The 14,264-nt window shown below is 38.0% G+C and overlaps 1 protein-coding gene across 1 annotated transcript in view; it reads right to left on the minus strand.

The window, feature by feature from the left end:
* LMBRD1 (LMBR1 domain containing 1) overlaps window positions 1-14,264 on the minus strand; it is a 202,676-nt gene that overhangs the window by 120,256 nt on the left and 68,156 nt on the right. The window contains exons 4-5 of the mRNA XM_007945208.1: window positions 13,776-13,873; window positions 13,095-13,162 (exon numbers count right to left, since the gene is read on the minus strand). Of these exons, the coding sequence (XP_007943399.1) occupies window positions 13,095-13,162; window positions 13,776-13,873 (166 nt within the window). The remainder of the gene's footprint in view (window positions 1-13,094; window positions 13,163-13,775; window positions 13,874-14,264) is intronic.

Consider the following 14,264-nt stretch of genomic DNA (forward strand, 5'->3'; position numbering starts at 1 on the left):
TGTATGAAAAGTGAATTTACTCTGTAAATCTTCACCCAAATCCTAATAAAAAAAAAAAAAAAGATAAATTTATAGATAAATATATAAAGAGAGCACTGGTGGCACAGTGGGTAAGCAATTGGCTGCTTACCAAAAGTTGGTGGTTCAGAGCTACCAGACACTCCATAGGAGATAGATGTGGTATATATGTTATGTATGTAACTTTTTTTTTTCACACATTCACACACACACAGAGACATGTATACATCTTCACTGTCTCTCAATTGCCCAGCAGGGTAAAACTAAAAAATTCTTAAACACTGTAGGTAAGACCCATAGTTAACCTATTTGCCTAACACCATGTCCTGTCATTTGCCCATGCAAATACTTGAAATGTCACATTATATCTTTATTATGTTGAGTTTCACATTCACAGCATGCTTTTTTATATGTCATCCCTCAAATATTCCATGCTAACTTTAGCCCCTGGTTACTATACTTTTATCTTACCTACCAGTTAGCATACTTTTTATCTTTTCCTTTATCCAGTCTGACCGATTTCTACTCCTTCAAATCTCAATTTTACATTATTCCTTTTTTGGGTCCTTCCTGACTCTGCAAGGCAGAGTATGAGCTTGCTCTTCCACCCTCAACACTTGGTGTATATTTCTTATTAAAAAACAAAATCTACTGCCATTGCATCAACTGCTACTGCTACTCAGCGACCCTACAGGATGAGTAGAACTGCCCCATAGAGTTTCCAAGGCCGTAAATCTCTACAGAAGCAGATTGCTTCATCTTTCTCCTACAGAGTCTGGTGGGCTCAAACTGCAGACTTTTCCATTAGAACCCAAATGCCTTAACCACTATGCAACTTTACATCTGTTATTAGAATACATAAATATTGTAATTCAAATCACTTATATGCATGCCTCTCTGAGAGTCCTGAGGACAAGGAAGATGATTCTCCATTTTTACCCCCAAGACCTAGCACAGCATCCAACACACAAGTGCTCCAAAAATGTAAGCTTATGTGAATTAGTTAGCTGTAGATAAATCTTTACCATAAAATTTGCTGTGTTATTATCAAGATACATCACTTAAAAAAACTAGGACTATGTTACCCTCAAGAAAATTTAGTATCACTTAACCCTAAACTCGACGGCACTTAACAACAGCCCCTAAACTCACTGCAGTCAAGTCGAATCACAGTAGAACAGTCCAATAGGGCTTCCAAGGCTGTAATCTTTTGAGCAGGAGCCCTGGTGATTACAGTGGTTAAGCACTCGGCTGCTAACCAAAAGGGAGACAGTTCAAAGTCAAAAGCTGCGCCATAGAAGAAAGATGTGGCAGTATGCTCTAAAGACTTACAGCCTTGGAAACTCTGAGGAGATGTTCTATTTTGTCCTGTTCGGTCACTATGGGTTGGAATTGACTCAAAGGCAGCGGGTCAGGTTTGGATTTGGAATCTTTATGAAAGAAGATTTCCGCCTCTTTCTCCTGTGGAGTGGAGGGTGGGTTCAAACTGCCGAACTTTCAGTTAACAGCTCAGTGCTTAATCACTGTGCCATGAGGGCTCATTCTTATAATGATGTTGTTGTTGTTAGGTGACGCTGAGTCGGGTCTGACTGACAATGACCTATATATAACAGAATGAAACACTAAACAGTCCTGTGCCATCTTCACAACTGTTGCCATACTTGAGTCCATCGCTGCTTATTGGTCCAGTTGTGAAGACTTTTGTTTTATGTTGAGGTACAATCCATACTGAAGACTGTAGTCTCTGATCTTCATTAGTAAGTGCTTCAAGTCTTCTTCACTTTCAGCAAGCAAGGCTATTAATGAGTCCTCCTCCAATCCTGAAGCTATACTCTTTTTCATATAGTTCACCAAACCAAAAACCAAACTCACTCCCATGGAGTCAGATCAGACCCATAGCAGCAACCCCTCCTTGGGTTTCCAAGGCAGTATCACTACGGAAGCAGATTGCCCAACCTTCCTCCTGAGAAGTGGCTGGTGGGTTTAAACCACCAGGCTTCTGGTTAGCAGTCAAATGGCTTAGGTACTATATTACCAGAGCTCCTATACAGTTCACCTTCGACATTCTCGGATTATTTGCTCAGCATGTAGACTGAATAAGTATGGTGAAAGGATACAACCCTGATGCACACCCTTCCTGATTTCAAACCATGAAACATCCTTTTGTTCTGGTCAAATGACAGGTTCCTCATGACCACAATTAAGTGTTCTGGAATTCCCATTCTTTGCAAAGTTATCCATAATTTATTATGATCTACACAGTTGTATGCCTTTGCACAGTCAAGAAAACAAAGGTAAACATCTTTCTGGTGTTTGCTTTCGGCCAAGATCCATCTGACATCAGCAATGATATCTTTCATTCCATGTCCTCTTCTGAAGGCAGCTTGCATTTCTGGCAGTTCCCTGTCAATATACTGTTGCAACCATTTTTTTAGTTATCTTCAGCAAAATTTTACTTGTTTGTGTTATCAGTGATATTGTTCAATAATTTCCACATTATGTTTGTCCATTTCTCTTTGGAATGAGCACAAATATGAATCTCTTCCAGTCTTGTTGGTTAAGTAGCTATATTCTAAATTTCTCAGCATAAGTGAGTGAGCACCTCCAGTGCTGCATCCATTTGTTGAAACATCTCAATGGGTATATTCCATCAATCCCTGGAGCCTTGTTTTTTGCCAATGCTTTCAGTGAAGCTTGGACTTCTTCCTTCAAATACTTTCCATTCTTGATCATATGCTATGTCCTGAAATGGTTGAATATTGACCATCCTTTTTGGTACAGTGACTCTGTATTCCTTCTATCTCCTTTTGATACTTCCTACATTGTTCAATATTTTGCCCAGAGAATCCCTCAATACTGTAACTCAAGGCTGGATTTTTTTTCAATTCTTTCAGTTTGAGAAATGCTGAATGTGTTCTTCCCTTTTGATTTTCTAACTCCAACTCTGCACATTTCATTATAATACTTCACTTTGTCTTTGTGAGCTGCCCTTTGAAATCTTCTATTCAGCTTTTTCACTTCACCATTTCTTACATTCACTTTAGCGACTCTCCATTCAAGAGCAAGTTTTTATTCTTATTCATATATTGTTAAATAGAGAGGAGGAAATATCCTTCCCCTTTAATCACATCCTTCTACCTCTATGTAGAAGCACTCTCAATAAAATTCTCTCTTATATGTTAACCACCTCTTTCACCAGCACTATCAATTATTTGCTTTTTTAGCAGGTCACTCTCATCATTAAACAGATTTTTCCTCTTAAAAAGGAAACAAAGAAAATTCTCCCTTGTTATAGGGGAAGGAGACAATGGTCCTCTTTCTTGGCTCCACTTCAGAGTTAAATTATTAAAAGAATTGTCTAGAGCAGGTATCAGCAAACCTTTTCTATAAAGGCCCAAAGTGTAAATATTTTAGCTCTGCATATCATACAGCCTCTGTTGTATAGTTTCAACCACTACTGTAGCATGAAAGCAGCCATAGATGGTATGCAAAAAATAAACAAAATTAGTATGTCTGTGTTCAAGTATAACTTTATTTACCAAAACAAACAACAGGCTGGATTTGGCCCATATGTCAAAGTTTTCCAACCCTCAGTTATTCCTATTTTAACACTTCCCAATCACCCCACAACCCACTTTGATCTAGCTTCTGTTCTTATTATTCCATTGAAAAAACTCAAAATCACCCAAAATCACCAACTCCAAGTTGGCATATCCAAACGGTATTTCATGATTCTGATTTTATTTCTTTTTTTCAGAACCATGTGATTCAACTGATATCTTCTTACTTAGTATCCCACAGGTTCCGCAACAAAAATCTCCTATTTTCCTTCGAATCACATTACCTCTCCTTTTCGGTTTCCTTTCTTATATTCTACTCTTACTACTTTATCCCTTTAAGGTTTGGGCAATCCTCAAACCTTAACCTTGGGCCTGTTTTTCTTTCTTTTTACTGAGACTCTTGATCATCTTACTACTCATTCCTATTTCTTAAAATAATGCCTATACATTGATGAATTCCGCATCTATACCTTTGTTCAATCTCTAAACTTCACTTTTGCGTATCTAGATGCCTTGACACTTCTTGGATGATTCAGACACCTCAAGCCTAGTATGTCCAAACTAAATTCCAGATTGTTCACCATCTATCTAATCTCAGGAAATATGCTATCCACCTAGTAGTTCAGGTCAGAAACAAAGTGGCATTAACTTCTCCCTCTGTTTTCTGCCCTATGCAATTTATCAGCAAGTTGTGTCTAAAGTCCTTCTATGACAAAGCCAAGTCTATCCACTTCTATTTGTATTATAGCCCACTTTTACCACCTTCCACCCCCCATTCAGATAATCATCATCTCTTGCCTAAAATGGACGACTCTACTCTCACTCTTTACCTTTTTATTATAAATTTTCTACAGAACAAAGAGAAAAATCTTTTATTCTAAGACCAAAACCATACTGGTCAATCACCTGTTTAAAACCCTTCCCACCATACTTAGAATAAAGTTCCAACTCTCTACCATGGTTTCTAAGGCTATAATGCTTTAATCTCAAATTATGTTCCTTCCCTATTACCAAAAAAGCTCTAGATATGCTGATCTTAATGAGTTCTAGTGGCACAGTGGTTAAAGTATTTGGCTGCTAACCAAAAGGTTGGTGGTTTGAACCCACCAGGCTCTGCAGGAGAAAGAAGAGGCAGTCTGCTTTCATATAGATTGATAGCCTTGGAAACCTTATGGGGCAGTTCCACTCTGTCTATAGGATCACTATGAGTTGGAATTGGCTCGATGGCAGTGGGTTTGATGTGCATTTTAAGCTCTCTCTCATCATAGAGCCTTCTCGCATTCTGTCCCATCTGCCTGTTTTTACAGAGTTAACTCTGCCATTTCTCAGGTCTCAATGTAACTTTCACCCTCACTAAATGCTGTAATATCCTCTACTTAGCATTTTTTCTTTCTTGTATACAATGTAATACAATTTTGATTAGCATTTTTTTTTAATTTTTAAAAATTTTTTATTTTTAATTTCCCCTATTAGGAGCTCTGATGGCATAGTAGATAAGGCATTTGGCAATTAACCAGAAGGTCAGCAGTTCAAACTTACCAGCCGCTCTGCAGAAGGAAAGGGAGTGATCTACTTCCATAAAGATTTACAGCCTTGGAAACCCAATGGGGGTTGCTATGAGTCGGAATTGACTCGATGGCAGTGAGTTTTTTGTTGTTGTTGTTGTTGTTTATTAGATTGTAAGTGTCATAAGGTCAGGAACTATATCTAACTTCTGTCTTCAGTGTGTTCTCAATGCCTCACACAGTACCTGACACATAATAAGTGTTAATGAATATCTGGAGGAGAGATAGTGCACACAAGTTACTCATGTCAAGCAAGATACAGATTTCCAAAGTGGAAAATATACCAAAAAAATACTAGTATTAGGAAATTTTAGACTTATTTTGTTATAAATGTACTAAATTTGATATTCAAATACTTCTGTTAAGAATTATTTAATGCAGTACTATGCACTACTGTGATCAGATAATTAGCTAGGAAGGTAGCTACTAATACAATGACTAGTTAAAACCATCCAGAAATGTTCATAAAATCAGAGGTTTTACAGATCTGGAATTGGCATATGCTATCTATCAGTCACTCCTTGGACGGAAAGTTGGGCAATCTACTTCCATAGTGATACTGCCTCAGAAACCCAAGGAGGGGTCGCTATGAGTTGGATCCAACTCATTGGCACATAACAACAACAACAACATGGTTCAGATGAGGGAGCTCTGGTGGTGTAGTGCCTAAGGCACTTGACTGCTAACCAGAAGGCTGGCAGTTCAAACCCACCAGTCACTCCTTGGAAGGAAGGGTGGGCAATCTACTTCTGTAGGGCTCTATCACCTTGGAAATCCAAGGACGGGTCGCTATAAGTCAGGTCCGACTCGGCAGCAGTGTGTTTGGTTTTGTTTGGTATGGTTCAGATGAAAGCAAAGAATACCAGAAAAATATTTACCTGTGTTTTATCAACTATGCAAAGGCATTCAACTGTGTAGATCATAACAAATTATGGTTAACATTGCAAAGAATGGGAATTCCAAAACATCTAATTGTGTTTATAAGGAACCTGCACATAGACCAAGAGGCTGTCATTTAAACAGAATAAGGGAATAGTGCACAGCTTAAAGTCAGGAAGGGTGTGTGTCACCATACTTATTCAAACTGTATGCTCAGTAAACAATCCAAGGAGCTGGAGTATATGAAGAAGATTATAGCATCAGGATTGGAGGAAGACTCATTAACAACCTGCGATATGCAGATGACACAACCTTGCTTGCTCAAAGTGAAGATGGCTTGAAGCACTTACTGATGAAGATCAAAGACTACAATCTTCAGTATGGATTACACCCCAACAAAAAGAAAACAAAAGTCCTCACAGATGGACCAACAGACAACATCATGATAAACGGAGAAAAGACAGAAGTTGTCAAAGATTTCATTTTACTTGTATCCACCATCAACACTCATGGAAGCAGCAGTCAAAAAAATCAGATGTCATATTGCACTGGCAAAATCTGCTTCAAAATATGTCTTTAAAGTGTTCAAGAGCAAAGATGTCACTTTAAAGACTAAGAGATGCCTAACTCAAGTCATGTTATTTTCAGTCACCTCATATGCATGTGAAAGCTGGACAATGAATAAGGAAGACCAAAAAGAATCGATGCCTTTGAATTGTGGTATTGATGAAGAATAAGGAAAATAATACCGACTTCCAAAAAAAACGAGTAAGTCTATCCTGGAAGAAGTGTAGCCGGAATACACCTCAGAAGCAAGAATGGTCAGACTTCGTCTCACCTACTTTGGTCACGTGGTCAGAACAGACCAGTATGTGGAGAAGGATATAATGCTTGGTAAAGTGGAGGGTCAGCGAAAAAGGGGAAGACCTTCAATGAGATGGATTCACACAGTGGCTGCAATGATGAGTATGGTGGTTAAGTTTGTGTGTCAACTTGGCTGGGCCTGGTTGAGTGGCTGGGCAGCTGGATGTAGTTATTCCCCACGGTGAGACTAGTAATCAACTCCATGGTGGAATCTACTGTGAATCTACTGCTTTGGGTATGTGGTTTGCTTCCTGGAGGGCCTTGGGGAATGGTCTTTAGCTTATGGCATGCTTGAACCCTGAATGTAGCCATGTTGTTGTTCACAAGCCTGCCATGCTCTGCTGACCTTGGGACTTTCAATGGACTTGAATTAATGGCCTGTCACGTGGTTTGGTAAAATCAGGACTGTGCCATTTTATTTGCCGACCTTGGGCTTGTTAGCCTCAGCAGCCAGTAGCTGCCTGAGTGAAGAGATGCCGCTACCTTCAGCAGGCCATGAGCAAGAGTTAGAGCTGAAGCCCAAGGTTGAGGGGCTTTCACATAGCCTCTAGAGCCTGGCACTTTGAACTTGGACTTCTAGCTCCCCAAACTGTAAGACAATAAACTCCTGTTTGTTAAGTCCATCCCATTTGTGGTATATTCTTGTCAGAGTGGCACTAGGTAACAAGAACAATGGGCTAAAGCATAGCAAAGATTGTGAGGATGGCTCACGATGGCAGTGTTTTGTTCTGTTGTACACAGGGTTGCCATGAGTAGGAACTGACTTGATGGCACCTAACAACAAGAAGTTTGGTTCAGAACTCCAAAATAACATTGCTCAAATTTTTAAATAATTTAAGTTCAGTTGGACACAGTTAAAATTAACTACTAAAGTTAGTAAAAAAAAAAAAAAAAAAAAAAAACCTGAGGTTAAAAAAACAAAAATTAGATCAAGTTACCAACAACTACTAAGAATGGGCAAGATAGCAGCAGCTTCATTCCGCTCTTTGGTACCATGCTCCACTGCCACCTCTACTCTTAAGGCAAGTACCAAGGGAAAGAATATGTAAGGGTTTTGAAGCAGAAATCTCAGCTACAATTCTTCCTAGCTATGTTGTAGCAGCAAAGTTTCTTAATCTTCCTTAGTCCAATGGTGTAACTATGTACACTTTTATGGACTGTTATATCCTTTATGTATTATTATCAGCTTTAACTGAAATAATTTACAATCCCATCTATAATTCTGCATAGTAATACTTTCCATCCATAAAGTGAAATTCTCTGTTCCCCAGAATTTGCAAGATCACTAAAAAGCTAAACAGGAAAAAAAAAAGATTTAGTTGATGAATGCTCCTCCCAAACTAAGAGAAACAAGTAGTATATTATAGTCCTCTGATAAAATCATTTCACAGAAAAACTTACAAGAATAAATCTGGATATAACCAAGCAAATTAAAGGTTCACATCCTCATTCCTACCATTCCTCTGAGTCCTCCTGCAGTTTGTGCCTCCATGTATGTGACAAGCTAAGCACAGCTACAAAGCTGTACTCAGAATGCTCCTTAGAAGTGAGAATGGCCAGACTTCATGCCTCATACTTTGGTCATGTTGTCAGAAAAGACCAGTCCCTGGGAAAGGATATCATCCTAGGTAAAGTAGAGCATCAGCAAAAAGGGGAAGACTCTGGATGACACAATGGCTGCAAAGATGGGCTCAAAGCATGGCAACAACTGTGAGGATGGCGCAGGACCATTTAGTGTTTTGTTCTGTTGTACACAGGGTTGCTATGAGTCAACACTGACTCAATGGCACCTACAACAAACTAACAACAAAGTAGCACAAATCCAAATTTAGCATTATTACCAATAATAGTTTTTTTATAGGCCTCATTTGATCCATCTTCTAAAACAATAGGTTTGAAACAGAAAATGCTTCAAGTTTCTCATAGTAACAAAATTTTAAAGCTATAGACTACATTTCTTCTGCTACTTTGACATTTTCTACTTTCTTATACTGATCTATCTAAATACTGTGATCTGCAATAGAACAAACATTTTTTATGTGTGTCTTCTCAGGTGACACAATCTAAGGTCAAGTCCCACATGTAAGGTTTCAATGTCCTACTCCTAGGCCAACAAATAAATTACTAAAGAAAACAAGTGGACGGTGACAGGCTCAACATTTCAATTGAAACTTATGTCAAAACACTGTTATATATGAAATCCAAATTTCTTATTCCAAGACCCTATTCAATTATTTATATTTTAATAATGCTTTACAGTTTAAAGTTCTACTTAAACATCTATTCTCATTTCATACATAAGTAGCAAAGTTCAAAGAGTTTCTGTGACTTGTTCAAGGTCACAATGAAAGTGACAGAGTTAAGATATTCTGACTAACAATGCAGTAGTGTGATGCAAAAACCTATCCATTAATCTCAGCTGGATAATCAGCTTATATATACAAAAGGATCCTGGTACTAAGAAAGGTGAAAGGTGGCACAGGGAGTAATAATTTATAAAACATTTGGCTTAATGGTAGCATAGTGCCTAAGGCACTTGACTGCTAATCAGACTACCAGCCACTCCTCAGAAGGAAGGCTGGGCAATCTACTTCTGTAGTGATACCACCTTGGAAACCCAAGGAGGAGTTGCTATGAGTTGGGGCCAACTAGACAGCACATAACAACAACAATGTTCACATTTTGCAAATGGAAAACTCATTTTGTCATTCAAAAACCAAACCAAACTCACTGCCATCAAGTGGATTCTGGCTCATAGTGATCCCATTGGGTTTCCAAGGCAACAAATTTTTACAGAAGTAGATTGTCCCATCCTCCTTCTGTGGAGCGGGTGGTGGGTTTGAACTGCCAACCTTCTGGTTAGCAATCAAGTGCTTTAGGCACTACACCACCAGAGTTCCATTTTGTCATTGCTGTTGTGTTGTTGTTAGGGGGCCATCAAGTCGCCTCTGACTCATAACCACCCTATTAGGGGTTATATATTGCTATCAGAAGAATACAGCCTAAAATTTCAGTTTCGTAATGCCTGATCCAGAGGCTTACGCAGCATTTCTTCCTGAAGACCAAAGAATCCTACAAAGCTTACCATGACCAACAATTGAGTTTCTGATAGTCCTCCACCAAACTTGTTCCTCCTTAAGATTTGCCTATCTCAGTTGATGGCCGTTCCACCCTTCCAACCGCAATTCCTCTTTCTCCAATACCCCACATAGCTCTGGTAGCATAGTGGCTAAAGCACTTGACTGCTAACCAGAAGGCTGGCGGTTCAAACCCACCAGCCACTCCTCGGAAGGAAGGATGGGCAATCCTACTTCTGTAGTGATACTGCCTCGGAAACCCAAGGAGGGGTCGCTATGAGTCAGGGCTGACTCGATGGCACATAACAACAACAACAACAGGGCACATCAGAAAATCTTACTTGCTCTGCCTTTGAAAGAGAATCAAATCATTATTGCTAATATAATGTCTTCTCTAGGTTATTGCAATAGCTTCCTAACAGATCTTGTGTATCTACCCTTACTCCCTCAAAGTTAATTCTCAAAACATTAAGAGATCCTTTTAAAATGTCAGATCATATTACTCACCCACATAAAACTCTCCAATGGCTCCACATCTCCCTTAGAATGAAAACCAAAGTCCTTACAATAGTGGCCTGTAACAGCCTACATAATCGGCAGCTCTATTTACTACTGACCACATCTCCAGCTACTCATGCCTTAATTTACTCCACTACAGCCAGACTGAACATGCCAGGCACTTTTCCTGCCTCAGAGTTTTTCACTTGCTATTTTCTCTTACTAGGATGTTCTTCTCATCTACTAGGCACTCTGTGGGAGAAAGATGTAGCAGTCTGCTTCCAAAAAGATTCACAGCCTTGGAAACACTATGGGGCAGTTTTATTCTGTCCTCTAGATAGGGTTGTGAGTCAGAATCAACCTTTATGGCAGATTAGAGTACCAGTTAAAGTGTATCAGCATTGTGCAGAATCAAACTCTTTAAATGATCACTGAAGGTGACTTTCCATGGAATGACCAGTATATTTCAGAATAAATTTCAGAACCTCTTCTGTCTGTGATAGACAGTCTGGCTGCTACAAAGATCTGTGGTTTTACTGATGGCCTTCAGTCACGTTCTAGACCAGGGGTTAGCAAACTATGTGCTACCTGTATCTGTAAATAAAATTTTATTGGAACACAGTCAGGCCTTTTTGTTTATGGACTATTTATGACTGCTTTGGAGCTCTGGTGGCACAGTGGTTAATGCATTAGGCTGCTAATCAAAAGTTTGGTTGTTTGAACTCACCAGTTACTCTGCAGGAAAAAGATGAGGCAGTCTGCTTCTGTAAAGATTTACAGCCTTGGAAACCCTATGGGACAGTTCTATTCTGTCCTATAGGGTCACTATGACTTGGAATCACCTCTATGGCAGGGGGTTATGACTGTTTTAGAGCTACAATGGAGAGCTGAGTAATTGCTATCTAGACCATATGACCCACCCACCTAAAATATGTACTATCCTTCCTTGTAAGAAAAGTTTGTTGATCCCCTTTCTAGATAATTGATTTAGATAAATAACTTCCTATTAACAAAGCTAATCAACATAAGTAGAATTTGTTTTCTACTTTATTTATTTATTTAATCCTCTGTCAAACCTATATGTATTCGTGGGTATAATCCCATTTGCCTTCCTACCCTTTTAGCTTGAGTGTCTATCTATGTATTGCACAAGTGTTAAACCAAAAAACAAAACAAAACAAACTCACTGCTGTCAAGTCAAGTCTGACTCATAGTGACCCCTCTTTGGGTTTCTGAGGCGATAGCACTATGGAAATAGATTGCCCAACCTTCTTTCCAAGGAGTGGTTGGTGGGTTTGAAGCACCAGCCTTCTGGTTAGCAGTCCAATGCCTTAGGCACTACACACAAATGTTACAGGCAACAAAGGTAAATACTATTACACACCTAATGCTGTAATAACAGTAATGACAATAATCTACAAGTGGACATAAATTTTTTTAAGACAAAAATAAAAATAAATAAGAAACTTTAAAAAAGATATTCAGTATCTAAAATAAACAGATCCCAAAAACATTTTTCAGCAAGTGCACTTTTTATGGCGTATCAAGGCAGAGGGAATTAGAAATATGACTTGACTACAGAACATATGTGGGAGCTCTGGTAGCATAGTGGCTAAGGCACTTGACTGCTAACCACAAGGCTGATGGTTCAAACCCACTGGCCACTCCCCGGAAGGAAGGTTGGGCAATCTACTTCTGTAGTGATACTGCCTCGGAAACCCAAGGCGGGGTCGCTATGAGTCGGGTCTGACTCGATGGCACATAACAACAACCACACAGAACATATGCAGTCTAGGAATGCCTAGAAATACAAAATGTTACTGACCAATTTTCTTCTCATCACAAATTTCACTCAATAAATGAAATTTTTTATTTACTGAAATTTCTAAGACAAATTTTAAATGAAAGATGTAGATAACTTACTATCACTTAATATATTTTATAACAAAAAAAAGGAAGCAGAATCAAAACCTCTTTTAATAAAGACAAATATCCAAAGAGAAAATTTAAATCTATAAACAAAATTATAAAACCTTATTGATATTAGTAAAAAAAAGTTTAAGGAAGAAGAATTAAGATAGAGACTCACAGAAAAAGATTACTTCAAAGATTTAAAGACTGATGGGCCAATTCTAAAAAGATACATGGATAAGGATTTTCATCAAAGGGCTGTTTATAATAAAGGAAAACCAAGAACATTATAAATGTCCCAACAGTCATCACTAGGAGACCAGTCAAATAAACAGTATTTCAATAAGGTCATGTAGGGCAGAAAATACTGACGAATATATACTAAACATCCAAAGAGATCCCCACCATATGTTACAAGCAAACTTTCAAGAATTAGGTATAATATAATCGTGTTTGTGTAAAACCGAAACATGAAAAACAGACATATTAGTAGGAGATAGTACTCTGCATGCATTTGAGCACACACACATACACAAATGTCCACATAGAACACATACAGAAATTTGAATTGTGGCTGTTGCTCAGTGATGACATTAGGATGTTTTGAAGTGTTTATACATTTTGTTTTTTTCTTAGGTTTATCTAAATGATCTCCCCCCCGGATTATTAATTAAAAAAAAAAAATGCTATTTCCATTTTCAAGAACAAAAGTCAAGACTTACCCAACTAAAAGTAGAAGTGCACAAATCAGAGCAAATCCCAAAGTATATTTGAGTGCTGTTTTAATTTGCTAGATGTCAAGAGGAAAAAAGTATACATTTAGTAAGACTTTTAAAAATATAAAATATACTCCCTATCATGTTACAGTATATCAAGTGTACATTTATATTCAACAAATATAGTATGCAGGAAATAATTTTAATATCTCATTAAAATTTTTTAAACTGACTATATTTAAAATAGCACTTGGAACATACTGTATTAAATACAATGTTGTTGTTGTTGTTATTTGCCGTCGAGTCACCCCCGACTCATAGCGACCCCTCCTTGGGTTTCCGAGGCAGTATCACTACGGAAGTAGGATTGCCCAACCTTCCTTCCGAGGAGTGGCTGGTGGGTTTGAACCGCCAGCCTTCTGGTTAGCAGTCAAGTGCCTTAGGCACTATGCTACCAGAGCTCCTAAATACAATATTATTTAAAATAATTTTATTTTATTTACTATTTAATACTTATTACAATGTAGATATTAGAAAATTTTAAATTTCCTATGTGGTAACATATTTCTATTAGATACCACTGTTTTAGAAAAATTTAAATGAAAACAGAATTACATCATTCTTTGAAAACAGAGGAAACAGTCTATTTTTTTCCTAAATTGAGACCTCTCAATTAAAGATACTTACAGTGCATTTACTAGTATCATCATCATCCTTTTCTTCATAATAGAAGTAGACAAAAGGAATCCAAAAGAACACACAGAACAATATAACAGAATACAGAGCTGTAGAAATAAACAATAACAGAGTTTTACTAAATGCATATATACTTAATGATAGATATATATACACATACATACATTAAAAACCAAACCCACTGCCACTGAGTCAACTGAACTCACAGCAAACCTATAGGACAGAGTAGAACTGCCCCATTGGGTTTCTATAGCTGTAAATCTTTACAGAAGTAGACTGTCACATCTTTTTCCTGTGGAGTGGCTGGTAGGTTCAAACCCCCAACCTTTTGGTTAGAAGCTGAGCACTTTAATCTCTTTGCTTCCAGGGCTCCTTATATACATACATTATTATTTATTTATGTATTTATTTACCAAATTCACTCTACCATCTGATTTCCTATACTTATAACTATGTATATATATGATATACAAATCAGCC

This window comes from Orycteropus afer, unplaced genomic scaffold, assembly GCF_000298275.1.
Source record: "Orycteropus afer afer isolate SDZICR_OR568_19922 unplaced genomic scaffold, OryAfe1.0 scaffold00133, whole genome shotgun sequence".
Lineage (NCBI taxonomy): Eukaryota > Metazoa > Chordata > Mammalia > Tubulidentata > Orycteropodidae > Orycteropus > Orycteropus afer.